Source organism: Homarus americanus, unplaced genomic scaffold, assembly GCF_018991925.1.
Source record: "Homarus americanus isolate GMGI-L3 unplaced genomic scaffold, GMGI_Hamer_2.0 scaffold74, whole genome shotgun sequence".
Taxonomy (NCBI): Eukaryota; Metazoa; Arthropoda; class Malacostraca; order Decapoda; family Nephropidae; genus Homarus; species Homarus americanus.
In genome coordinates this window covers 4,697,628-4,724,586 of record NW_024716951.1, presented here as the reverse complement: position 1 = coordinate 4,724,586, position 26,959 = coordinate 4,697,628, and the positions used below count along the sequence as shown (strand labels likewise).

At 39.8% G+C, this 26,959-nt stretch overlaps 1 protein-coding gene and 1 long non-coding RNA gene across 5 annotated transcripts in view; one reads left to right on the top strand and one right to left on the bottom strand.

The window, feature by feature from the left end:
- LOC121858682 (hemicentin-2-like) overlaps positions 1-4,323 on the top strand; it is a 23,547-nt gene extending 19,224 nt beyond the window's left edge. Inside the window, exons 6-8 of one of the 2 annotated variants that reach the window (XM_042355255.1) lie at positions 623-750; positions 2,591-2,759; positions 4,190-4,323. In XM_042355255.1, coding sequence (XP_042211189.1) covers positions 623-750; positions 2,591-2,759; positions 4,190-4,305 — 413 coding nt within the window. In that variant the 3' untranslated portion in view covers positions 4,306-4,323. The remainder of the gene's footprint in view (positions 1-622; positions 751-2,590; positions 2,760-4,189) is intronic. The other variant, XM_042355256.1, reaches the window with a different exon arrangement.
- LOC121858683 lies at positions 4,257-4,792 on the bottom strand. 3 transcript variants are annotated; one of them, XR_006087480.1, is made up of 3 exons: positions 4,653-4,792; positions 4,411-4,579; positions 4,257-4,317 (listed from the first exon to the last, which is right to left on the bottom strand). It is a non-coding gene; the product is annotated as an uncharacterized LOC121858683 (long non-coding RNA). The 3 variants fall into 3 exon arrangements; XR_006087481.1 differs by having other exon boundaries at positions 4,411-4,530; positions 4,653-4,776; XR_006087482.1 differs by having other exon boundaries at positions 4,312-4,365.
- Positions 4,793-26,959: the final 22,167 nt, after the last annotated feature.

Genomic DNA, 26,959 nt, shown 5'->3' with positions numbered 1-26,959 from the left:
TTGCTGTGGTGGTGGTGGTGGTTGTTGCTGTGTGGTGGTGCTGGTTGTTGTTGTGGTGGTGGTGGTGGTGGTTGTTAATATGTGGTGTTGGTGGTGGTGGTTGTTGCTGTGGTGGTGGTGGTTGTTAATATGGTGGTGGGTGGTTGTTAATATGTGGTGGTGGTGGTGGTGGTTGTTGTTCTGGTTATGATTGTTATGGTGTTATAGTTGTGGTTATTGCGGTTGTTGTATCTGATAATTTTGTGGGTGGTTGTGATTGTTGATGTTGTGGTGGTAGTGGTTGTGGTTATTGCTGTTGTTGTTATTGATGTCGTTTATTGTTGTTGATGAATTAATTAATTTTGGTGGGTGATTTTTTTTTTGTATTCTTCATATTGTGTATAAAGTTGTATAGTTTATAATATTCTTATGTTATATTCATGAACTCCTGAACATATTGTAGTAATAAATTAATATATGCGTGTATTAATGTTTAGAATTATGCAGCTTTGAAGCCCCGTCCACACACACACACACACGCACAGTATATACACACACACACAGTACACTCACATTCACAAATTCATACATACATACATACATACATACAAGACTAGTAATCATGTGTACCTTCCCTCCACAGAGCCACACACACACATCCTAGGAGGGCCAGATATGTATATCAACAAAGGGTCGACCATCAACCTGACTTGTGTAGTGGAGTTCAGCCCAGAACCTCCTGACTTCATTTACTGGAACCACAACAACAAGGTAAATGTGACCTAACCTAACCTAACCTAACCTATCCTAACCTATCAAAGTAATCACAGATGAAATTGATTATTATTATTATTATTAGTAGTAGTAGTAGTAGTAGTTGTAGTATACCATTATTCTTATCGTTGGGAGAATATTAAGTAGGCTCGTATATGTGTTCGCGGTAGTCAAGCAACATTATATCACACTCGTAAACATAATGGTAGGTAGGAAATGGACCTAATATTTCTTGTTGTCGATGTTGACAGGACTACTCGATCTCTGTAAGACTGGGTGGGGAGGTAGGGGGGGGGTTCCTGCTAGGCCTATCTTCTGTTAAAACTTCTTAGGCCTACACACTTTTATTATCATGTTCATTAGTTTCTGTTTATTTCTGTGGGTAATGCTTATTTATGGAGATATGACCCGACAGTGATTTGCAGAAAGTGGACAGGGACTTTGAAGATGAAGGGAAAATGTGCGGTTAAAACACAAATAAAACACGAATAGAACCTAACCTAATCTAAATGAACCTAACCTAATCTAAATGAACCTAACCTAATCTAAATGAACCTAACCTAATCTAAATGAACGTAACCTAATCAAAAATATTACCTTACCTGTCTGATGGACGCACATAAAGTGATTCGGTGAAACCTGTTATCACACAAAACTAAATTTGTTCACGTGTGATGAGTGAGATATGGACAGGAATATGTTACAAGAATATTGACGGAGTTTAAGTTCTCTAAACAACATTTTTCGTGGAGTATTATATTCAAATGTCTTTCACGTGAGTTTGATATGATCTGCTTTGATCAATCAGATGACAGTTCAAACATCTTGTGAGATTTACGTATGTGCAGTAAATTCATCTAGACGTAATCAGTCGCGTTATGCTTCCCTCGTGACCTAAACACCGAAAACACGTGAAAATATGAGAATCATTGACGAAAACACCGAAAACACGTGAAAACAAGAGAATCACAGACGAAAACACGTGAAAACCAGAGAATCACAGACGAAAACACGTGAAAACAAGAGAATCACAGACGAAAACACGTGAAAACAAGATAATCACAGACGAAAACACGTGAAAACCAGAGAATCACAGACGAAAACACGTGAAAACAAGAGAATCACAGACGAAAACACCGAAAACACGTTAAATCACAAAGAGAATCACCCTTTCCTCCGCCATCGGTAAATTTTTATCCCACTAGGACTCGCTAAGGTAAGGAAAGGCTAGGTCAGGTTTTCAAAGGTTTGTTTGATGTTGATTTTTGTGTGTGTGTTTGTTTTTTAACCCCACATTTTCCCCTCATCTTCAAAGTCCCTGTCCACTTTGTACAAATCATGGTCGTATCTCCATAAATAAGCATTGGCCACGGGAATAAAGGCTATATTCGTCCACATCACCATGACGACCATTAAAAAAACACCTATTTGGGTTTATCAGATTCACGTGATGCCATGAAACGATTCTTTACCATGGATTATTACATGAATATTAACACATCAAAGACAGTTTGATAACACCTGCTTCTCTCTCTCTCTCTCTTGTAACACCTGATAATACCTGCTCTCTCTCTCCTCTCTCTCTCCTGCTCTTGTAACACCTGATAACACCTGCTTCTCTCTCTCTAACACCTGATAGCACCTGCTTCTCTCTCTGTAACACCTGATAACACCTCTCTCGTAACACCTGATAACACCTGCGTCTCTCGTAACACCTGATAACACCTGCTTCTCTCTCTCGTAACACCTGATAACACCTGCTTCTCTCTCGTAACACCTGATAACACCTGCTTTCTCTCTCTTGTAACACCTGATAACACCTGCTTCTCTCCGTCAGATCATCAGCTACGACTCGACACGTGGAGGAGTAACAGTCATTATCGAGAAGGGAGACGTGACCACGAGCTCCCTCCTCATCCAGAAGGCCCAACCATCCGACTCTGGACGATACGACTGCAATCCTTCCAACGCTTCCCCTGCCAACGTCACCGTACACGTCCTTAATGGTGGGGGTTCGGATATAGTAGGGGGTTAGAACAGATGCAGTGGGGGATTCGGATGTAGTAGGTGGATGGATCTTGTAGAGCAGTTCGGATATAGTAAGGGTTAACCCGGATGTATTGGGGGGTCGGTTTAGTAGGGTTCGGATGTAGTAGATGTGTCCGGATGTAATGGGTGGATTGGTCTAGTGGGGGTAGTGCGGATGTAGTGAGGGGAATCCAGATGTAGTGTGGAAGTCCGGATATAGTGGGGGGGTAATCCGGGTGTCGTGGGGTTTAGCCCGGTTGTAGTGGGGATGGGTTTAGTGGAGGAGTTCGGATGTAGTGGGGATGGTCCGGATGTAGTGTGGGGTAGTCTGGATGTAGTGGGGGGGATGGATGTAGTATATAGTCTGGATGTAGTGGGGATAGTCTGGATGTAGTGTGGGATAGTCTGGATGTAGTGTGGGATAGTCTGGATGTAGTGGGGATAGTCTGGATGTAGTGGGGATAGTCTGGATGTAGTGGGGATAGTCTGGATGTAGTGGGGATAGTCTGGATGTAGTGTGGGATAGTCCGGATATAGTGTGGGATAGTCTGGATGTAGTGTGGGGTAGTCTGGATGTAGTGTGGGGTAGTCTGGATGTAGTGTGGGAATGTGTATTGGAAGTGTAGGGGATAATTATAGACAATCTTGGATCAAATTATTATAAACATTATAGTAATTATCCATGACCTCATTACTTGCTAGAGGTCAAAGGTCAATAATATTACTAACATTGGTCAATTCTTTATACTGTAATCATCTTCATTCAATTGATGACCAAACTTATTTTACATTACGGTCACTGATATATTTTTCTTGATCCTATTACTAAAAGGTCAAAGGTCAGAGGACAAACATTTTATATTAGGGATTTTTTTGAGGTCACAGAGGTATTGTATTGACCTTTATTTGTGTTTAATAACGGCCAGGGGTAAAGTTTTTTTTATTAGTGTTTATTGATAGTTAAAAGGTCAGAGGTCATTAGTATGGTCAGAGGTCATTAGTAAAGTAAATTGAAGAGTAAATGAACTGTTATGACCTTGGAAATTTGTATTGCCACTATGGACGGACTATTGATTGTCACTTGTCCTTGGGATTAGTGTGTTCAGAGTGTGTTCAGAGTATGTTCAGAGTGTGTCTAGAGTGTGTTCAGAGTGTGTCCAGAGTGTGTTGAGAGTGGGTTACAACCTTTCATCGACCCATTAGATGTCACTTCAACGTAGTATCAATGCTGAGATAGACTCCTAGCTTTGATTCAGCGTTGAGGTGTGTGTGTGTGTGTGTGTGTGTGTGTGTGTGTGTGTGTGTGTGTGTGTGTGTGTGTGTGTGTGTGTGTGTGTGTGTGTGTGTGTGTGTGTGTGTGTGTTGGTCAGGAACTAGTGTATTAGTGAGTCTTACCCCTTGTCCCTAGGAGAACACCCGGCAGCGATGCAACATGGCGGACAAGGGACTTACACTTCCTCCTCCCTCAAGAATATTCTCTCCCTCTTGGCTGTTCTTCTGGGACTCCACACCCTTCTGCAGTAGTGGCCACAAAACCTTCTGCAGTAGTGGCCACAAAACCTTCTGCAGTAGTGGCCACAAAACCTGCAGGAGTGGCCACAAAACCTTCTGCAGTAGTGGTCACAAAACCTTCTGCAGTAGTGGCCACAAAACCTTCTGCAGTAGTGGCCACAAAACCTTCTGCAGTAGTGGCCACAAAACCTTCTGCAGTAGTGGCCACAAAACCTTCTGCAGTAGTGGCCACAAAACCTTCTGCAGTAGTGGTCACACAAACCTTCTGCAGTAGTGGCCACAAAACCTTCTGCAGTAGTGGCCACAAAATCTTCTGCAGTAGTGGTCAGCAGTAGTGGGCACAAGACAAGTGGCCACACCTTCTGCAGTAGTGGACCTCAAGACCATCCTCTGCAGTAATGCCTCCACACACACACACACACACACACAGACACACACGGTAAGAGAATGATCTCTTATGAAGATTGCAGTCGTAGTTTTGTGAATCCCAGAACAAGTTAACTGTGATTTTTCTCTTGTCACGGTTCTTTCTGGAGACGAGAAGCTGTATTGTAAATGATGTTCCTCACGAGTCTTCAACAGAGAGAGAAAAATTGAGAGAAAAATGAGGGGGAGAGAGAGAGTGAGAGAGAGGGAGATAAATTATGTTCATCTGGAGTCTTCAAGATAGAGAGAAAAATGTGAGAAAGAGATAAATAATATTCTCTTAAGTATAGAGAGAGAAAGAGAGAGAGAGAGAGAGAGAGATAGAGGAGATAGAAGCAAGCATAGATATGAGATAAATTAATGCAAGTGAAACAAAAGTATATCCTCTAAAAGCTTTCAAAAAGAGAGGCTTAAAAAAAAAAAAAAAAAACCAGCTGATGATAGTCGGTGAAAGAGAAATCCAGTGAACTTACAGTGATGATGCGCCTGGGAAGAAGTCGAGAGAGATAATGTGAGATAGAGAGATAGAGATATAGACTGGCTGGTGGAAGTGTTGGGTAGTGATTTGCGCTTTTGTGAATTCCTTTTTGCCTAGAGTTTGAAGATCCCAGAGTAAAGACTGAGAGGGTTAAGATAGTGTGTGTGTGTGTGTGTGTGTGTGTGTGTGTGTGTGTGTGTGTGTGTGTGTGTGTGTGTGTGTGTGTGTGTGTGTGTGTGTGTGTGTGTGTGTGTGTGTGTGTGTGTGTGTGTACGATGATGGCGCCTCAAGGAGAAGAAGAAGGACGAGGGGGAGAAAGGGAAGGAGGAGAAGAAGAAGAAGAAGAAGAAGGAGGCGAAGAAGAACAAGAACAAGAGGAGCAAGAAGAACAAGAACAAGAAGAAGGACATAGAGCATAAATAACACAGAGAATGACGATGTTGTGTGTAGCATTATCAAAGACTTACTCGTTCAAGGATTTACATCACTTTGTATCTACACAGCTGTGGGGGATATTTTCTTGTTATAACCAGCTTGACTTTTAAAATCCTTGAAACTAAGTCAGCTTAAAGCTTAGCCGACCTGACACACTCAATCAACTTCTTATCTTATTGTGTATTTGAATGATTGGCTTTTTTGGTGGAGGGGGGCGAGAAGCTCAAATTAACACACACACACTTACACATACACACACACATACACACCTGCACACCAACTTTTATCATAATCTCTCTGTTGTATATCCACACCACATCATAAACCAGAGTGTAAGATTAAAACAGACCATAACATCTGCGGCGTTAGCACCAGCAGGAGGAAGAGGAAGGTGCTGGTAGTATAGTTGAGAAGTCTGTGTTTATTTACATTTTTACATTTTTTTTTAGTTTACCCTGCATATATATATATATATATATATATATATATATATATATATATATATATATATATATATATATATATATATATATATATATATATATATATATATATAGGTTTTCTTTTATAGTTCTTCCCATATCTGTTTTTAGGGGTATTTCAGTTTTATAATATTTTATTTTAGTTTAGTTTTTCCTGGTTTATTTTTAGTTTCTTCTAGATGTTATTTTTAGTTTAGTTTTCCCTCAATTTAAAATTAAAGAAAACGAGAATCGGATCCAGGAGCTTATATCAGTTCCCAGCGGCAGGAGGGAGAAGATGGTACGGTAGTAGGTCTCAATCCCCAGTACTTCTCTTAAAGTCTATAATCTTCACTTGTTTCATTTATATTTGTAGTGAAGGTAGTGTTTGTTTACATCTGGGAGACAAGTGACGGTAGATATACGTCACTTTACCAAACTTTCATTCGTTTTCTTTTTAAATTTAGAGACAAAAACAACTCACCCACACACACACACACACAGAAAACACAACAACAGGGCGAGTTTGGAGTGGGGGGGGGGGGGTGAATGACTGGAAGGAAGAAAGGAAGGCGCATTGAGACAAATTTATTTACTTATTTTTTCTGGAGTATAAACGAAAAAATACGAGAGTAAGTTTTGAGAATCTTAAATGCGATCTTCGTCAACAAGGAGAGAGAGACGAGGTGAGGTACAGTAATCTTCAGTCTATGTTAAACACTTGGATGAGTTTTACTTGAATATAGAATCAAGAATAAGATTAAAGAAAGGTGAAGCGAGGAATGTTTGACCACAATGTGAAGAAGGTGGATGAGGGAAGTTGATGATGGTCACTGTAAATACTGAATGATGAGGAGGAAGAATTCTATTGTGTTGTATACTAGAAACATGGAGAGTAAAGACTATTGTGCCATATACTGAAAAACCAAAGAAAATGATGAGTATTGTGTCATATATCGGACACATGGAGGGTAAATATTGTGTCATATACTGCATAAGAAAAATAATAGACATTGTGTGTCGCTTAGAGTTTTATTATGGAGAACGTGACACTATTGTAGGTGTCATTATAGTGTCAACGCTGGACAGAATCTTGGTGTCACATACTCTCAATATAGAGGGTGAAAGAAGAACCTTGTATCACGGTGTCACATCGTGTAAATGTTAAAGAAGAGGACTATTGTAAGTGTCGTATCATCACTGTTGGAGACGAGAACCATTACAGGTGTCACGTAAGTCCCACCATGAAGGTTTGAAGATCATTGTAGGTGTCAAATAGTCTCATAACCTAGAGATTGTGAACCATTGGAAGCATTATACATCATCAGTATTGGACAAAAGGGGCATCACAATTCTCACATACTGTCAAACACTGAGTATGTGAATCAACTGTGTCACATAGTGTGTGTGTGAATCTAATAATATGTCGTGAGGGACAGGTAACCTCCTAAGGCAGGTCATCATTACACCTGTTGATGATGATGTTGATAATTTGAATAGTTAATGATATTGATTATTATTGATGCTGATGATGTTAATGATATGTGGTGATGATAGTGGTTGATGATGATGATGATGACTATGATGATGATGATGATGATGATGATAGGTTACTCTCCAAACATTGCATGGGACGTTTTTGTATTATCTATTTCCTAAGATATACCAATTGACCTCCCCTCCCCCTCCTTCCCCCTCCCCCTCCACCCCTCCACCCCCCCCTCCCTACCAGTAGTTAAGACAGTTAAGTTGTTATGGCAGGTGTTACTGTGTTGTTGACTTACCTGGAGTGACTCACCTGAGGGAACTATTTTTATCTTTTGAGATGACGAGCTTAACCTAACCTAACCTAGTCTAATAATATGGTATAGCTTACTCTAACTTTTAACCTAACCTGACCTCTAATCTTACGTAACCTATCCTGATCTAATCGAACTTAACCTAACTTGACCTAACCTCTAACAGATTTTAACCTAACTTGGTCTAACCAAAACTAATCTAGTTAAACCAACCATTACTTAATCTAGTAAAATCTAACTTATTCATAACCTAAGCAAATTTAACCTAACCAACGTTGGCATAACCTAACCTAATCCATCAGAACCTAATCTAACCTAACCTAACCTAACTCAATCTAACCCAAGTAAATTTAACTTAAACCTAATATAAAGATTTTAGTTTAATTTATGCCAGGTTAAGTTAACATAGACCAAAGTCACATCAGATGAGGTCAAGGTCAGTTGTCCACTTGATCCTGATGTCACTTGCTCCCTTCCTCAATCTATCCCGTTCGTGGTACTCCTCCCAACATTGTAACACTCTGCTTTTCTCTAGCCCTCTTTTCTCTTATCATCAATGTCAAAGATTTTTTTTTGGGGGATTATTTTTTTTTTATAGTAATGTTATAGGTTGATGTCCCGGTCGCCTCACTCCTGTCAACTTGCTAGTTTTAATTCATGTCGTCACGGTTTATGTCACTTAGGATAAAACAGTATAAGAGTTTTCGTATTTCATGTATTTCACGCGGGAAGATGTTAATAAATATTTTATGGAGAAATAAACCATTTTATAAAAAGAGGTGTTTTATTATCAAGGTTTTAGTGTCTGTGTTTTATGATGTTTTAACCCTTGAGTACAATGCCTTAACCCTTGAGTACGATGTTTGGCCACTGAGTACCATGTTTTGATCACTGGGTACAATATTTTAACGCCTTTGAGTACAATATATTAACCCTTGAGTACAATATATTAACCCTTGAGTACATTATATTAACCCTTGAGTACATATATAATAACCCTTGAGTACACTATATTCACCCTTGAGTACATTATATTAACCCTTGAATATATATGTAATAACCCTTGAGTACATTATATTAACCCTTGAGTACATATATAATAACCCTTGAGTACATTATATTAACCCTTGAATACAATACATTATCCCCTAGAGTCCTATATAATATTAACACCACGAGTCCAATTTATTTAACCTACATACGAAATAAATTATCTATCATAGAAATCTAATAGAACAAATGCAATTAATTCCCTTATATTTTACGTCGTTTAAAATATAAGACAATTAAATATTTGGGTTACCTTTAATTCTTAAGCTAAAAGGTAGAAAATTATTTAAAGAAAAATTTGACCCAAGGTTCGCAAATTACTACAAACAAAGCCAATTACGTTCAATGATTTATACCACAACATCTGTAATTGGGATGAATAATTAGTTTAATAGTGTACAAGGTGACTTTTATATTGTGAGAAATTAAGTGTAAAAAAAAAATATAGTAATTAATATAGTTTCGTCAAGGTAATAAGATCGAATCCAGGAAAAAAGTTCACGAAGAAAAAAGTCAGAAAAAAAAGGCACGGGTTATTGTAAATAGCCAATGTTGTGTTAATATAATTGTTAGTTAGTTGCTGATCGTATTAGTAATTAGCAGTAATATAACTATAAAGCTTATCTTATTTTGTAAGGAACTGTCAGACTTAGTATGTTTTGAAAATGGAAAAAAAAAATATATGTATATATACGAAAGATTGCAAGTGTTCGAACGAGCGAATTTCAAATCGCCGTAGAGTCGGACACACACAGGTGGTAGACGAGGAACGTGGGTCACCTGCTGGGCGGGTAGGAGGTGATCGCTTGGTCTGTTCCTGCACCACGAACACCTTCATCAACTCGTTATTGCTACTTGATTTCTATATTACCTGACATTATCGGATCTAATAATCAAGAAATGAACAGGTAAACGACGCCCTGTGATGAGAAAACAATCCATTGAACTTCTTGCAGCTGAGCAGGTGAGTGGAAGGGTTGGTATGCGTGGCGTGGAGAATAAGGTCTGGCAGTTATTGTGTCCTGTAATATAGTTTGTTTATGTAACGTAATGGGTGAGGTGTGGTATGACGCAACTTTGAAACAGATACAGTCCAATATTTTGTATTATTTACCAATTGTGTATCAGACGATGGTTATGTAATGGTAGTTTAGTGTTCTGAGCTGCCAGTGAGTGTAGTTAAGGGTGAAAATCCCACAGTCTTCCTTGGAACCTTTTCACTTGTTAAGATGTAAAGTCATAACCTAACCTGCTCATGTAAAACCAAAACAACTTAAAAAATTTCCTCCAATGACTAAACTTGTTAGCCTGTATTTCGTGAACAGTTGGCAGGCTTGTGGAACCTTGGCGAGGGTATCTAGTTAACCACTTCATTATTTACTGTGATGGATAATATAACAACGCCAACGTATATTTTAGTGTCGTATCATATATTGTTTTGATATCTGTATGAGCGTTTTACATCCCCACACACAATTGTTAATGATCAATGTAGTATTAAATTACGTTTATATTCACATACCTAGAAAGCTCTCGTCCACTACCCACCCCTCGGCCCCACACGGAGAGTATGTAAATACATAAATATTTACGTATTCACTTTGTTACACGATAGAGGTGAATGTGCTTTAATGAGGCATCTGCAGCGTGAGGCCGTGTGTGGTCCATCCACATAAACGGTCTGTAGTAAAAGAATTGTCAGCATCAAAACTCGGAATGTAATTAATACGGCTTCATAACCCGTCTTTGTTATGATGGTAATTAGGGTTAGCTGGAACAAGTTATATACCTAACTTTGAAATAATACAGTTGGCAGGTGTATTAGACAATCAGTATAATCAAGGTGAATACATCAGTACTTGGTGCGTCCCCCGTTTGCATCTATTACATGTTGGAGCCTCGTCGACATACACTCAAGAAGGTAATATTTTCTTGACCATGAAGGCTCACTCACAACACGTTCACTTTGCTAAAAAAAATCTAAATCATTCAGTATTTTCATCACAGCCGCCCCAGGTTCGGCTCATAAGTCCCCACAGGTCTTCAATAGGATTCAGGTCCGCTGCAGGTTTGTGATATTTGGATGAACCGCAAACCATAACAACCCTGGCAGTGTGGGTAGAGCTGTTTATTTGGGTTAAGATAGTTGTTTAGTCTCCAGTCTCAGTACTACCGTCACTTTGGCAGCATAACGTGTCCGATGGTCAGTTATTGTTAGGTATTTGTGTCAGTAGTCCATTTCAACCACTATACTTTACCAAGTGTTGCCAGGTAAAATTGCTAGTAAGAGACTGGGGGGGTCTGACTGTACATCCATGATATGGATATTCACACGACCTCCTTTACACTTACAGTATTCTTCCATAGTGATAAGGGCATTTGGTTTTGCATTTGCAAGGAGTTTCTACACTTTGTTTTGGTAAGGTTTAATTTTGCGTTTAGACGTTGGTAGTGCCAAGATGTCCAACGCAAATCTTCCAATTCCATCATATTTAAGGTTCCTATCATCATCTTTCATTTTCATTACTTTCTTATAAAATTTAAAATATCCAAACTTTTTGTTTCGTCATCTATTGTCTCCCAGCACAGCCTCTGCCACTGGTCCTTTAACTCCTGAAGGGTTCCATTAAATATCCTTGGTACCATTTCAACCAAGTCTGACAATGTTGTTCTTGGAATCATTGGATCTAGAGCTTTCTGGGGATTAAGTAAAGAGACAATTTTTAAGGAAGGGATCATTGATGTTTGATGTTAAACCTCTTTTTAATTTCTGTGCACATTACCTTCAAGAAGTTTTTGCATCTCATATTGACATTTAATATCAAGGTTTCATTTTGTGCAAAATCCGGTCTATTTTTATATAGTTGGGCAATTAATTACTTTATTATTATATGGTATTTAGGTCCCCCCCAAAATATTCAAATTTCCGATTGGCGGATAGTGACCCGTCACTAATCCGATGGCGTTGTATCCGTTTTCTTTCATCCTACTGGCAGAAGCAATTTCCGACAAACGGCAGCACTGACCACGGCCCCCACATGTGCTATCAAAAAGATAAACAAACAGCAGACACGCCAGCAAGCGCGCCAGTGATGGTAGAGCCACCTAACGTGGAAGCTCCCCATTACCAAGGGTCAATCGGAGCTCCGTAAAAGGAGTTCCTTCTATATACATTCGTTGGTACCAGCTGACCAGATGTAGTCACGGTAAAACTCTCAGTATAATCCACCAAAGATGGTAAGATACTTGATTCTTACACAGTAGAAGAAATTTGCATAATTGTGCCATAGAACATAATATTAATGGCGTGAAGAAAGTTGATAGTGAATTTAGTTGAATGTAAAATGTCAGGAAAGTTTTATTAGTCTTCAGTTTTATTTCATTCAGTAAATATTGTTTACTCTCCCTTAGTGTTGAGAATCTTAAAGGTTCGTACACAACCAGAGCAATTTCCTGTCCCTTTGATAATTAATTTAACTGTTTAAATATCACAATTAAGTTTGGTTACTCAAAAGAGATTTAAAATAATCATTAGTGTCATTAATCTCGTATTGACTGAAACATTTTTTGGTTCATTATGACAAACCTTAAAAGTCATAAGTGTTTGGGTTCAGTTGACTTACTAAGAAGAAGAAGAACTATTATGTGGAGATTAGTGCCAGCTTGGATAGTTTAGAACAAGGTATTATGATTTTCCTTGTTTAGAGCAACACACAAACCCTGTAATCTGGACTATAATATAAATTCATTGATAATTTAGACGACACCCAAGGTCTTCAACATCAGCCCGACCTTGAATTATTAAAAACTGTAAGTGCAGCACAACAGCCTCTTGGCGCTGTAAACACATCAATAACAAGTTACCTTCCATCACGTTGTTCATTTATGATGATGAATCCACCTGGACGTCTTTTGGGGATTAATTAGAGACAAGTGTTGGTTCACGTACTGACGCAAATGACGTTAGTAAGCTAAACTATTTGAAGTCAGGCAGAAATCCTGGTCATGAAACTGACTCGGAATTTTGCTACAACTGCGGCAGAACATTCCCAAACTCACTATCGTTCGTTCTGAATTGGAAGCTTCCCCCAATGGGATTTAATCTTTGGGTGAAAATATTAAGACCAGGTTGAATAAGTGTTACCATTTAGTTCTAATAATCTGACGAATAAAGCTGTCGAGTTTATTCAACTTAAAGCTCAAGAGGATTAACCTAATATCAGTGAATTCGTGGAAGCTTAGTCGACAGGAACTGATCAACTATCTGCCGCGTTAAAGAGTAATGGTGCTTTTAATGTTCCTCCTCTGGGCTAACTATTATTGTTCAATGTTAATAGTTCTATGCAGATATAATGGGTGTGACAGCTACTAGGAAACATCTTCCCAATACAGTTCCGCTATTGTGAGTTATTCTCCCCACCCCCGGTACAGAGGAAGAGACTCTCTCGGGAAGAACGGTTCACCTTAAAAGCGTCACTGTTAATAATGGTCTGTGTTAACCTGACCTGGAAGCATACTGTAACTCTACCACTTCCCACCATTTCCTCACTTAACACTAGCGAGGAACAAGTCACTGCTCACTGTCATTATATTCCCTTTACTGCTGTATCACGTGACTCAACCACTCCTATGATGTTAGACTATGATTGTGGTGCCCAAAACTCCCAAGACTAGATACACTTGGGGGAGTGCTATCTTACAGGGCCTTTGTCAGTTGAATATCTTGGTAAGGTATTGATTAAATTTGGTACCGAGGAGCTGACTTTTGTTGCCGACATTCGTAAAACATTCCATCATGTTGGACTGAAGGAAGACGACCTGAGATTTCGCCCACAGATCCTCTTAAGTTCCCATGTGAGCGTATTGATTTCTGCGGTACTGTTCGGGGCAGCTAGTTCCCTATTTTTTTTAAATGTCCCGATTAAATAACACTTAGAAAAATACAGTGAGTATGATCGTTATGTTAAGATCCTCAAAAACTCTTAAGTGGATAGCCTTCAGAGTACAGCTACAGCCGAGGAGAACCAGTTTCGAATATATGAATCTTATCTGTGTCGAATAAATGAATTGTTTGGGTGTTTCGTTTCTGGTGTTCAGAACTTAGTGTAGAGTGGGAGCCCATGGATAGCCGGGACCTGCCGAGCCATAAGGAACACTCCTACTGTGATATTATTTTTGCGGTAAAGATTATTTTATTAGCGTATCGTCACGTCATGGGATAGGTGAACCATACAAAATGTTAATGGGTAATATTACATAGTGAGTTAAGAATGTAGAAGCTCTGTGTGTGGAGTGGCTGCGTAGGGTCACTTACCCCCCTGCTGGCGTGGTGGAGCGGCTGCCTCTCACTACACATTCGCATCTATACCCCTGTGACGCTGACGCCAACACGTATATCCTGTAATTCACATAACTTACATCGCATGTGTTTGTTTGTGAAGTGATATAACAATTTGACTAGATGTCATAAAACCACTAAATAGATTAATTCATTTATTAGTGAAGTTGTTTACGCGGTTCTGAATCAATTATACAACCAACTAGATATTTTAAGTGGTACAATGATTAGGTTGCAACCTCCTATGATCAATACCTTACCGATTTAATTTTTTTTTCAGTAATTCCTAGATCTATGTTGTATTTTGTCTTACACTACAAAAACTTACAGCTGAGGACTGAAGGGAACGACTTGGTGGCTGATTTACTGAGCAGTGATCCGGGCATCGTCTTTAGGGTCATCAATAGTTTACCATCATGTGTTCAGGTGTACAAATGACTTCAAGCATCTTACTGTGAGTTAACCGCACCTTCATTTGTTCCAAGGGAGAGAGAGAGTGTGATGGGAATATTTTTTTAATCAGTTATTATTTGATGGATTTAAGTTAACATTTTAGCTGTTGATTGTATTAATGTTTGTCTGTTTTACGCTGCCTATGAGATGGTTGTGTGATGAGGTGCTGCTGCTGTTGTCTGAGTACAGGTAGCTAGCTATAACCTGGGTCCATTACTGTTGATAGTTCGGGGTGGTCGTTGTGTTTGTTCCTCCCGTAATAATGTAGATTAAATTGAAACAGTTTATTTAGCCAGAAAAACACACATACAGAGTGGATAATAACAATATTAACATGACTGAGCCAGTTGAGAACCTGAGCTCTCCTGTAGGCACCTGATATATACTGTACATTTATCTCAAGGAAGTATTATGTAATATTTAGTATCATCTGGAATAGTACACACAGCATGGTGGTAATAAGAACATATCAGTATGTTACCACGGTTATCATTTCGATATTCATTTTATTTTATTTTTTACATTTATATTATAAGTATATACATACTGTAAGTTAGTGGAATTGAAAAACATAAATATAATGGGGGAGCAGTACAACATGGGTTGTACAGTATTAAGGTTGAACAAGAAGACAGAGCTGACAGGATTATGTCTAGTTGGCAAATATATTTATTGCTATGGTAATTTTTTATCTATCTATATTATAATTTCTGATAAAACGGTTTTGATGGTACAATAAGAGTAGGTATATATAGTAGGTATTACAAGAAATATCAATACTTAGACAATAGATATTTTTTTAAGAGAGGATTTAAAGGAAGGGAGCGTAGTCTTTGCTCGGATGGGTGGGGAGTAAGTTGTTCCACACCTTCACACCGTGATATTTTATGGAGGTCTGGGACTGAGAGGAGCGCATGGGGCGGGGGGGGGAGGGTGGTCATAGTAGCTCTTAGTGCCTTAAGTTGTATCTCTGATTATTCCGGAACTGGAAATAATTGTAAACAAAGAGGACACAGCAGTAGGTGTTAATATCCTCGAATTTTAACATTCTCAATTTGGTAAATTGTTCGTTTGTGTGATCTGTTTTTTTTTTCAAGTAGGTCATTGTCCGTACAACTCTTTTTTGTGCAGTAACCAGAGATTGTGTTTTTGAAGAGCCAGAGGCCCCCCATAGTGTGTGACAGTGTATCAGGTGTTGGTAAACAAGATCATGATAGATTTCTTTCATTGCTGTGAGAGTGAGTGACTGTCGAGTGTGATACATGATACTGCACTGTTTATTGATTTTACTGTGAATGGCTTGTATGTGGTTTCTCCAGTTAAGTTTCTCATCAACAATGACTCCGAGGAATTTAGTATTTTGTTCGCGTTTGAGGACTGTATTACCAAGGTGCAGGGGGTCCAAGTCTGGGGGTAAGTTATTCCTTCTGTGAAAGATCGTGTAGTGGGTTTTTTCGAGGTTTAAGGTCAGTTTATTACGTATTACCCAGGTAGTGACATTACTCAATTCAGTGTTCATAGTTTTCATCAAGGAATGGAGATCTGAGTTGCTGGCGTAGAGATTACTGTCGTCTGCAAATAAGTTGTATTTTATGAGTGTGCTGGCGTGGACTATATCGTTTATGTACAACAAAAATAGTACTGGACCGAGAATGGAGCATTGAGGGACGCCATACAAGATTAGCGAGGAGTCAGATTGGTGATTATTATAACAGACATACTGCTTTCTGTTGGACAGATATGAGGTAAACCAATTGTGGGACAGGCCCCTAACGCCGTAATGTTCAAGCTTTGAAAGGAGGATGGTATGATAGACAGTATCGAAAGCTTTAGAGAGGTCCAAGAATATACCGATTGTCATCAAAGGAGTTTAAGATGTCATTAGTAAAGGATAGCAGAGCACTCTCAGTTGACCTTCAAGCACTGAATCCAAACTAGGAGTCTGTGAAGTTGTTATTGACACTGCAGAAGGAACTTGGTCTATGACATGCTAGTTTCTCCAGTATCTTACTGAAGGCTGGGAGGACTGATCTGGGGCGGTAATTCTTGAAAAGACCTTTGTTCCCGGATTTTTAATGCTCTTGTATTATCTGTTTGGTATATTAGTGTTGGTTATAACAGTGATCACAAACGATAACGGATCGTAAGTGAGGACCGCAATTAACACATCTTCATTGTTGGCCGATATTCACATTAATATCCTTCCAATCTCTCTTTTGAATCACACTGCTTCGTTGCCAGTTCCACTGTGTGTGTTGGCGGGAAGGTCAGCGTAGTGACCTGTCGTCCAGGAAGGGTACAACAGACAATGCACCTTTCACCGCCAGTGTACCACAAACTTCTGAACGGAACTGTACATAGGTTAGATTTGTTGAGGTTGGGATGTATTCTGGGCCTCAACAACTACAGTAAGGCTTCAAGCGTGTATATCTTGATAGTGTAAATATCTCGTCTTGCTCTACACTGTATAATTCAGTATGACGTTGAAATTAAATCATATGACTGTGTGTGTGTGTAATACTCATGTCTGAAGATGTCAATTTTCATGATTTTTCATTTTCATTTTCTTTTATTTTGATTTTTCGTCCCTTTTTTCGATTATTTTCAGAACTATGGCCAATGAGAACTAGGATTTATCGGAACTAGGAAAAATCAATACTAGAGCCAATCAGAACTCGAACCTATCAGAATCAGGACCTATCAGAATTAGGGCTTATCAGAACTAGGCTTTATCAGAACTAGGATCTATCAGAACTAGGATCTATCAGAACTAGGGCCTATCGGAAATAGAACCTATCAGAACTAGAACCTATCAGAACTAGAACCTATCAGAACTGGGACCTACACTAACTAGGACCTATCAGAACTAGAACCTATCAAAACAACTAGGACCTATCAGAACACCGAAACATTCCATTAAACGTACAAAATTCAGTTCACCCACCCAACACTCGAAATTAAAACATTGATAAACTGCTCAATAACTCAAGAGTCCCTCAATTTTTCATAACTAAAGCCATCAGTAACGCCAAAATCTGTCTTGTGTAATATTTACTACCTCCAATGGTCATTAATGATGCAAATCGTAACGAAATATTAACTTAAACCGATTATGAAAGTGAGATATATTTTTCACATCTGGTTGTGGATAAGGGTACATAGCTTTCATCGATGTAGTGGTGGTGGTGGTAGTAGTAGTAGTAGTGATGGTGGTAGTACCTATAGTAGAATCCCTAATTATTTTTCCACACCGTAGTAAACTCGTAGGGCAGACGTAAAAACATTCTTACAGGCGGCAGAGTCAAGGGGGGGCAGCTATGGTTTATATCAGCAATAAAAACAAACGTAAATATTGGTGTTTTGAGTTACCGAAGAGCAAGGCGAGTATATCGACCTTGCCGAGTGAGTGAAACATGGGTAGCAAACACCGTAGACGTTTTTGTGAGCTGTCGGCGTGGTATGGTGGCGGTATAGGTAATTCTGGACTACTGCGGCCCTACCCTTTACTGTACACACCTCCCTTCTTCCCCTCACTCATTCACTCTCCATATAAATAAAGGTGAAAGTTTGTCGCAGTGCAGAAGTTTGATTAACTAATTCTCGAAGACAACAAATTTTAGCATGATGATGATGATGATATGATGTTTATATATTAATTCTTGAACACAACAAATTCTATCTCAAGAGGATAATTAGTGAGGAAATAATCAATAGAACTGTAAACTAATTCTTAAAAGCTAAACAAATCCTAACTCTCAAGACTAATTTTAAGGTTGAGTTAAATTTGATTCTCGTTTCTACCCCTAAATAATTGAATCTATGAAGACTTATATTTTACTCTCGCTTAATACACCTGACCTAATATAAGTAATCTAATCTAACCTAATCTATCCTGTCCTAACCTAACCTAACCTAACCTAACCTAACCTAACTCAACCTACACCCCTACACCCTCCCACACCCTCCCACACCCTTCAACTTCCCCCACACACATAAACATCACTACAAATTCAGTCCTCGAATAGTTATTATACCCATAGTTTTAATACACAGCCAGATAAAATCAGAGGTGTATTCATTTGTGCTAACCTTGTACACACGTCAGACACCAGTGGACGAACCAACCAACCATCACACTATGAAACAAACATACAAAATATTTTTCTTGACAGTGTGAGGATAAATGTTTTTTATTGGGAGTGGAAAAAAAAAAAATAATACTCATGAATCATTGGGAACATAACTGCCCTTATTTTGGTAATTGAATGTCAACAACGATGAACAATAGATAGAATTTCGCCTTTAATGATGATAAAACTGGGAGAATGTAGTATATTTATCTATACACCAATTTACCAAAAGGAATATTTATAAATTAATAAATAGTTGGACTTTTATTGGAAGTGAAATATTATATAGGGATACACTTCAAAAACAAAATAGATGGATTAATATAGGAATGTGTTTTTGTTTACTCATTAAAAAGTAGAAAAGTTCTTATTACAGAAGGGAATAATATTTAAACAACAATAATATCAAAGTAGTTGTAAGTACATTTTATATTGTCAAAATACCAAGACCTTTGTAGTTGTGATCAAACAGTACAAACAACCATAAAACACCATCGTTGTTGTAATTATGTTGTTACGAGAATACATAACACTACATCCCTCACTACAGTAACAACGGACACTGTATCTCAGACTACAGTAACAAGTTATATCTAGTATCTCCGGGCGTCTGCAGTTCTCTCTCTCTCTCAAACTTTCTCTGACAGGACCGGTGGTTAAGGAAACTGGTGGAGATGATTGTCTGGAAGTTGAGAGACACTTGGTCGAGTCTTACAGAACACCTCCATGGAGCCAGCCAGTCAGGTAGACCTACGTGTTGTAGATAAACTAATAATCAATAATAATAATAATAATAATCAATGATAATCTTCTCGAAATTAGTGTCCAGATTCAACATAAATTCTGTCAGGGTACGTGTGTGTGTGTGTGTGTCATCGTCAACACCTCTGCCATCCTCGAATCTGACGTCTATAGTGCTGACAGTTGATACTCTTCACCTCCACAGCTGAAGGGAGATTTGACGGCTAGTGCTGACAGAGCTGACACACGTTCCGTTTCTCCCCAAGATGACGGGCAGCTGACGTCTAGTGCTGACAGTAACATTGGAATTGTCTTTGTATTTTTCCTGTTTCATACATTCAAACATATACATACACGCACATATACATACACTCACATATACATACACGCACATATACATACACGCACATATACATACACACACATATACATACACGCACATATACATACACGCACATATACATACACACACATATACAGCACATCCATATTCCTACTTATTTCCATATTATTTTATGTAGTGTACGAGTATATATGTCAAGTATTATCATGTCATTTATTGCTTGTGTTAATTTTTACATCAGATTAATAAACTAATGTTCCTTAATAACATCAATAACTGGGTGACTTGAGCCTGTCCGACCTCACTCACACCGGAAGACTGACTCACCGGAAGACTGACTCACCGGAAGACTGACTCACCGGAAGACTGACTCACCGGAAGACTGACTCACCTCCAAGATTCACTCCTCACCTGGGTCTACTTCTCTCCACGCCACAACACATTTAATAACTGCTAAGTATCTATCTACCTGTCTTAGTCTCTATTTACACCAGGTAAGGTAAACTCAGCCTTTGTTGTAGACTTGAGGGGGCATTATCTCACCTCCTCTCACATTCATAACGTAACTACAGATAAATATTTCTTATTCTCTAGGGGTGTGGGATTGTTCATTCGTGTGGTGATTCCCTCTGCTTCCTCCACTCCTGCTCTCCCACACCTCCCTCCCCCTCCTCCTCTCCCCCTCCTCCTCTCTCCCCCTCCCCCCCCTCTCCCCCCTCCCTCCCCCTCCACTCCTCCCCCTCCTCCTCCCCTCTCCTTCCTCCCTCCTGCCCTCTCCCCACCTCCCCTCTCCCCCCTCCTCCCCCTCTCCCCCACTCCTCCCCCCTCTCCCCCCTCCTCCCCACTCCTCCCCCACTCCTCCCCCCCCTCTCCCCCACTCCTCCTCTCCCCTCCTCCCCCACTCCTCCCCCTCTCCCCCCTCCTCCCCCCCTCCTCCCCTCTCCCCCCCACTCCTCCCCCCTCTCTCCCCCCTCCCCCTCCTCCCCCTCTCCCCCCCCTCCTCCCCTCTCCCCCCACTCCTCCCCCCCCTCTCCCCCCTCCCTCCCCCCTCTCCCTCCTCCCCCCTCTCCCCCACACCTCCCCTGTCTCCCCACACCTCCCCTCCCCCTCTCCCCCCACCTCCCCTGTCCCCACTCGTCCCCTCTCCTCTGAGCTACAGGTAACTGCTCTATGTCATTGCCCTTCATGTTAACTTATCTGTGTAAATTTTCTTGTCGAGTTGATAACGTTGTTGCCGTAGACTTTAGTATAGACCGTAGTTATACTTATTTACTTTACATACATACATACATACATACATACATACATACATACATACATACAAAAGAGAAAAAGGACATACAACACCAAAAAATAAATGCAAAAGATGAGGAAAAAAGGCATTAAAAAACACATTATCTTGACACTTTCTTATATAATTCGCTTGTATAGTTTTACCATCATATATAATTTCATCAAATATAATTCTAACTTTAATGGCCAAATTATATCATTACTAAGAAATAATTAAGTAATAAACTTTTTACTTATTGGTTAAAACAAATATATATTATACACCAACGTTTGTATAATCGATAGTTATTATATATTTGTTAATGTTATATAAAACTTTAAAAATAAAACTTGTAAAGGTTTGTGGGGGGTGAAGTGTCGCATTCTCTGTAGAGTTACTGCAACACTTTATACCTTGTAATTCACTCGGGTAAATTTTGTTCTCGCTTAAATTCACTCTTACAAGGAAGTGAACCCGAGTGTGCAGCGACATTATATACTTGTACTTGTAGCCTGACTCTGCATTCAAGTAAGGTGGAGAAGGAAGGGGGGGGGTGAGGGTACCTTGTTTTATTTAGTTTTTAGTTAATAGTTTTGACGTTGATTTTGCTGTTATAGAAGGTCTTGGGGTTGGGTTGGGTAGTCTCTTTAGCTACACCGAAAGAGATTTGTGTCAGACGAACCATCCCTCACCTATAGACTGGCTCCAACTGTGGTCAATGACAGTATAAGGATCATCATCATCATCACTATCACCAACTTCACCATCATTATTATTACCATCATCATCACAACTTGTCATAACCCTCACCATCACCCTTATAACTCGACACAACCATCACCACCACCACACAACTTGTACAAACTTTCACAACTTGCTAAATGAGTTGCCGTGTTTTTATCGCTGTATAGAGAAGAAATATTGTTGTGTTTCTGAAGCTGCTGAGGTGTTACTGCCTCGTGTTGTCCTGTTTTTAGATCTTTCAGTTATTTTGTAGTCTTCCTGCTATTCCACCCCAATCTAACCTAACCTAACCTAACCTAATTCACGGTTTTATCCTGATTCTGCAAGGGGTTTCTTGTGTAATAGAACTAAGAATTAGTTTAGCTCGTGTCAATAACTTGCTGGAAGTAGAAACACACACACACACACACACACACACACTCACACTCAAAGAGTAACACACACACACACATACACACACACACAAAGACTAACACACACGCGCACACACTCAAAGAGTAACACACACACACACACAGACTTAAGTGAATTAGTCGAATTTGAAAGTCAGGCAGAGGGGAGAGGAAAGAGAAGGAAGCTTGAGAGAGGCACTCATTCAGACAGACAGACAGACACAGACAAATAGACAGTCAGAGTGACTGACAGAAAGAGAGACTAAAAGAGACAAAGAGAGATAAGAGAAACAACAGAGAAAACTAAAAGAATGATTTTGATGAAAATATGAAAAATAATGACAATGATGATAATGATAATGACAAAATAATTAAAGCTTAAAATTAAGATATTACAACTGTAAGGGAAGTGATACAAGTGATGATTGATGATGATTACACACACACAGTGTGAGAGAGAGAGAGAGAGAGAGAGAGAGAGAGAGAGAGAGAGAGAGAGAGAGAGAGAGAGAGAGAGAGAGAGAGAGAGAGAGAGAGAGAGAGAGAGAGAGAGAGAGAGAGAGAGAGTTAGGTCAATTACTCGACAAATAGGAAAAGCCACACAACAGAGGAAGAGTCGACTGGCCCGTGTAATAACCTGCCCACACGACATCACGAGTTAAGCGACCCAGCCAAGACTTCCTACCTACCTACCCCTCCCTCTCTCCTCCCTCCCTCCCTCTCCTCCCTCCCTCCCTCCCTCCCTACCCCCTCCTTCCTTCCTTCCTTCCTTCCTTCCCTACCTACCTCTGTCTCCTCTCCCTCCCTCCCTCCTTTCCTACCTACTTACCCCTCCTCCTTCTTCCCTCCCTCCTCCTCCCTCCCTTCTTCCCTTCCTCCCTCCATCCCTCCCTCCTCCCTCCCTCCATCCTTTCCTACCTACCTCCCTCCCTCCCCCAACCTACCTGTCTCCCTCCCTCTTAGACCAATAACACCTTCCCCACCATTTATTAGTTTTTGTTCATTAAACCCGTCGCTGGGATTAATAAAAAGAAACTAATCTCATCAATAATGTCGACCGCCACATCTACACTGAGCGACCCGGGCGCTTACGAGATCACCCACCTAGACAGACCTGACCAAGTTACTACCTGGGTCAATTTTTGGCTGAGATTTACCAGGTGAATTTTCCTTGTAACTGGACAGGTAAAAAAATAAGGGGGCAAATATGAGGTTTGATTGTCAGAGGTTGATAAAGTGAATTTTCCTTAAAACTGGAGACATAAGAATGGTTTTAATTAACTAATCATATAATAGTCCAGAGAATTTGGACAAAATCGTGCACTTTTTGACACAGGTATGAGACTTGGTGTAGTTACAATAACCCACAAGGGTCAATTTGAAGATATTTCCCCAGCCGGAATGGGGTGTAGATAGCGGTGGCAGCCAGTTTTCAAAAGGGCCGCTTTGCCTAAATGTAATCAGCAATATCTCGATTAATATGTGAGCTACAGACTCACTTTAGGGTGTTAATACCCAGGTTTTTAGGGTCAATACCCAAGTATAGGATCAACGAGTACATTAAAGCAAATGTTTTTCATATAGGTGATGCCAGTCATGTGGTTTTACAGGATGGTCGCCACTCTTTTAAATGATTAACCAAATTATTATTATTTTTTTCAGCACATAATTGGAGCAGAAACATGTTACAAATGACTGTTATTGCTATCAGTGTAAAGGAACTGACCAATGACAATATACCATAGTATATGTTGTTAATCTCTGGTGTGTTAAGTACATTGTGTTCTTCGTTTTTCAGGTAGTTACTGACCAGTTAAAAGAAGATGGATAAGCGACTGACATTTGTGAAGGGTGAAGTGACACCTGTTCTGCCATCTAACATTGATTGAAACAAATGTATCTTTTGTGAAGAAGAGAAGAACTTGTCATAACCAGCTGACTATGTCGTTAGATTTGGTGGAATGGGATACAGAACGTTAGTAAAAAATCTTGCGGATATCCACAAGTTGGGACAATTGTCATCCACTGTGGAACTCAATCAGCTTGACGACGTTGATGGTCTCGAAGCAACGTTTATGCGAAGACGTGCTAAGTCCCAAAGACTCTGTGCTTCAAATTTCACTGGAAAGAACCTCAAACGGGTGTCAAAGTGCAGAAGCAGTGAAGCTGCAGAAGTACCAGAGAAATTCACCCGTACAAAAATGTCAGTCATGTTATGGTGATACCTGTCTTCTGCCAACAGCCTTCAACGAGAGGCAAACCGTTACGCAATGCTTCTTCAATGAATGTTGATGCACATATGAAACATTATGCACAGAACCTACAAGATGAAAGGATAATAACAAAGCCAAGTCAGTGGAATGTTATAGCTCTTGAGGCTAAGTATCACCCTAAATGTCTGGTGGCGTTTTATAATCGTGACAGACCGAGTACATCTCAAAAAACTGATCCCACAGCTGATGAATGTAATACTGCATTTGCTGAGCTGTGTTCGTCCATGCGAGAAATCTTGGACAATCATGAGTCTACACGTCTTCCAGTTGTCTGCTTTGAAATAATCTCTAACTGTCGGGAGTCCAGCAGCTGAGTTACTTACATGAGGGTAAATCACCTAGTTTCCATGCTTCTAGGTTCAAGAACTGCACTCGTCACCGCCACTGTAGGTGTGCACCAAGGGTCCCCTGCCTCCTGTTTGTGATCTTTGTTAACGATCTAATTAGAATGATTAAACAACTGCGGTGTAGAAGGCTTCCTCGCCTGGTTACATGTGCTTATGGATGACACGGTGCTGCTGTCAACGACCATGGTAAATAAAATAAAATTACTAAACCAATATTGTATTTCTCATGATATGAAAATTAACACAGGTAAGACAAAGTTTTTGGCAGTGAGGCTGATAAGTGTTGATTGTATAACCGTGTGACCAGAACATGTACAGCCCAATTACTTCTGACGGGTCAATATCAACAGCAATTAAAGTTCATGTGCAAGCCAAGATGTGTCATACACTTAAGTATGTTGCATTTGTAAACAAGAACAATGTTATACCCTTTTATGTCAAGAAATATGTATTTGATGCAGCATTGATGTCCATCTTGTTATATGGTTGTGAATCATGGTTAAATGGTGACATTACGCCTGTCAATAAACTTTATATGTGGTGTATTAAACAGTTATTAGGTGTCAGGAAAACGACCAGCAATGATTTATGTTTGGTGGAACTTGGTTATACTCCGTCGTGCCCTCATAATAGCTAATCAGTGAACTTGTATTAATATTTGGTGTTTTAAAGCATTTGCATTTGGACCATTTTATGTAAAATTTTAGTGTAAACTCTGTGTTCATAATTTGTGGTCAATAAAATATCTATCAATCTTTCCATCTATCTATCTTACTAGTACCAGCAGTCACTACTGGAATGTCGATAAAAAACATGCCTGCTTCATGGGGACTGTGGCTATATCTCGTGTGTCAAGTATTATACGTCGATAAGTCTTCGCCAAATCTTGTCCAGAATTCAATAGAGAGTTTTCAAAATATTCTCAACAAAATTCTGTACCACAATCTCTTGTAAATCTTGTTTATATGATTCTCTTTGGAAATAACATAAAAAACGAGTTACCTATGACTCCCAAACAGCACTGTCTTTGGCACAGTTGCTGGTTAACAATATTCATTTACAAAGAGCAACACTAAATGTTCAACACAGTCATAAATGAGAACCACCTTTACCTCTTTATCTTAGAGCATATGTGCATGCTAAAACCAGGTCGAAGGATTTGAATGACACGCTTTACCAGGTGGGGCTGTCTCTGCCCTATGATAGGGTCCTGGGTATGTCTACAGATCTGACAAACTCTGCTGTTGCTCACTGTGAAGCCTTGGGAGCTGGATGCCCACCTATTCTCATGACTGGAGTGTTTACTACCTCTGTTGTTGATAACATCGATCATGATCTCTCTGCAACCAGTTCCCATAGCTCATTCCATGGCACTGAAATCTCGTTATTTCAACACCCACAATGTCATAACGGTGCAGATCAAATAGCGCCCCAACATCACAGATCAGTCAGAAAAATCAACAAACTACCTAAGGAGTATACTGTGGTGCCAGCTATGGTGGCCATTAAATATCCATCCATTCCTGAGCTTCCTCGTCTGACCTAGTAAAATAAGCCTTAACAGAAGAAAGTCAGTGGTGTTACCATGTCAGCTGCGCCCCCAGAGTAACACCCAAGGGCAGCGGCACCCCAGGGGACCTCCTAGTAGTGGCGGCGAACCCAGGGGCACTCTCAAGAGCGTCTGCAACCCGAAACGCCCTACCAGGAGAAGCAGTGCCCCCTCCCAGGAGTCCTATAGCTTGTCTCGTCGTGGTATCGTACTTATAGCATACGTCCAGCAATTCCTTACTTAACTGTGATTGGTGGACTAAAATGTTAATACACCAAATTACAGCCAATAGGAGAACAGAGCAGTAAGTCAGCACAACACCCCAACTTATGTTTTCCTGTTGGATATTTAGTCTCCTTTACATTGTTCATGATGTGATGATACTGGAAATGCGATGGGCGGTGTATTTATTTAACGTCATATCTCCCATTGTT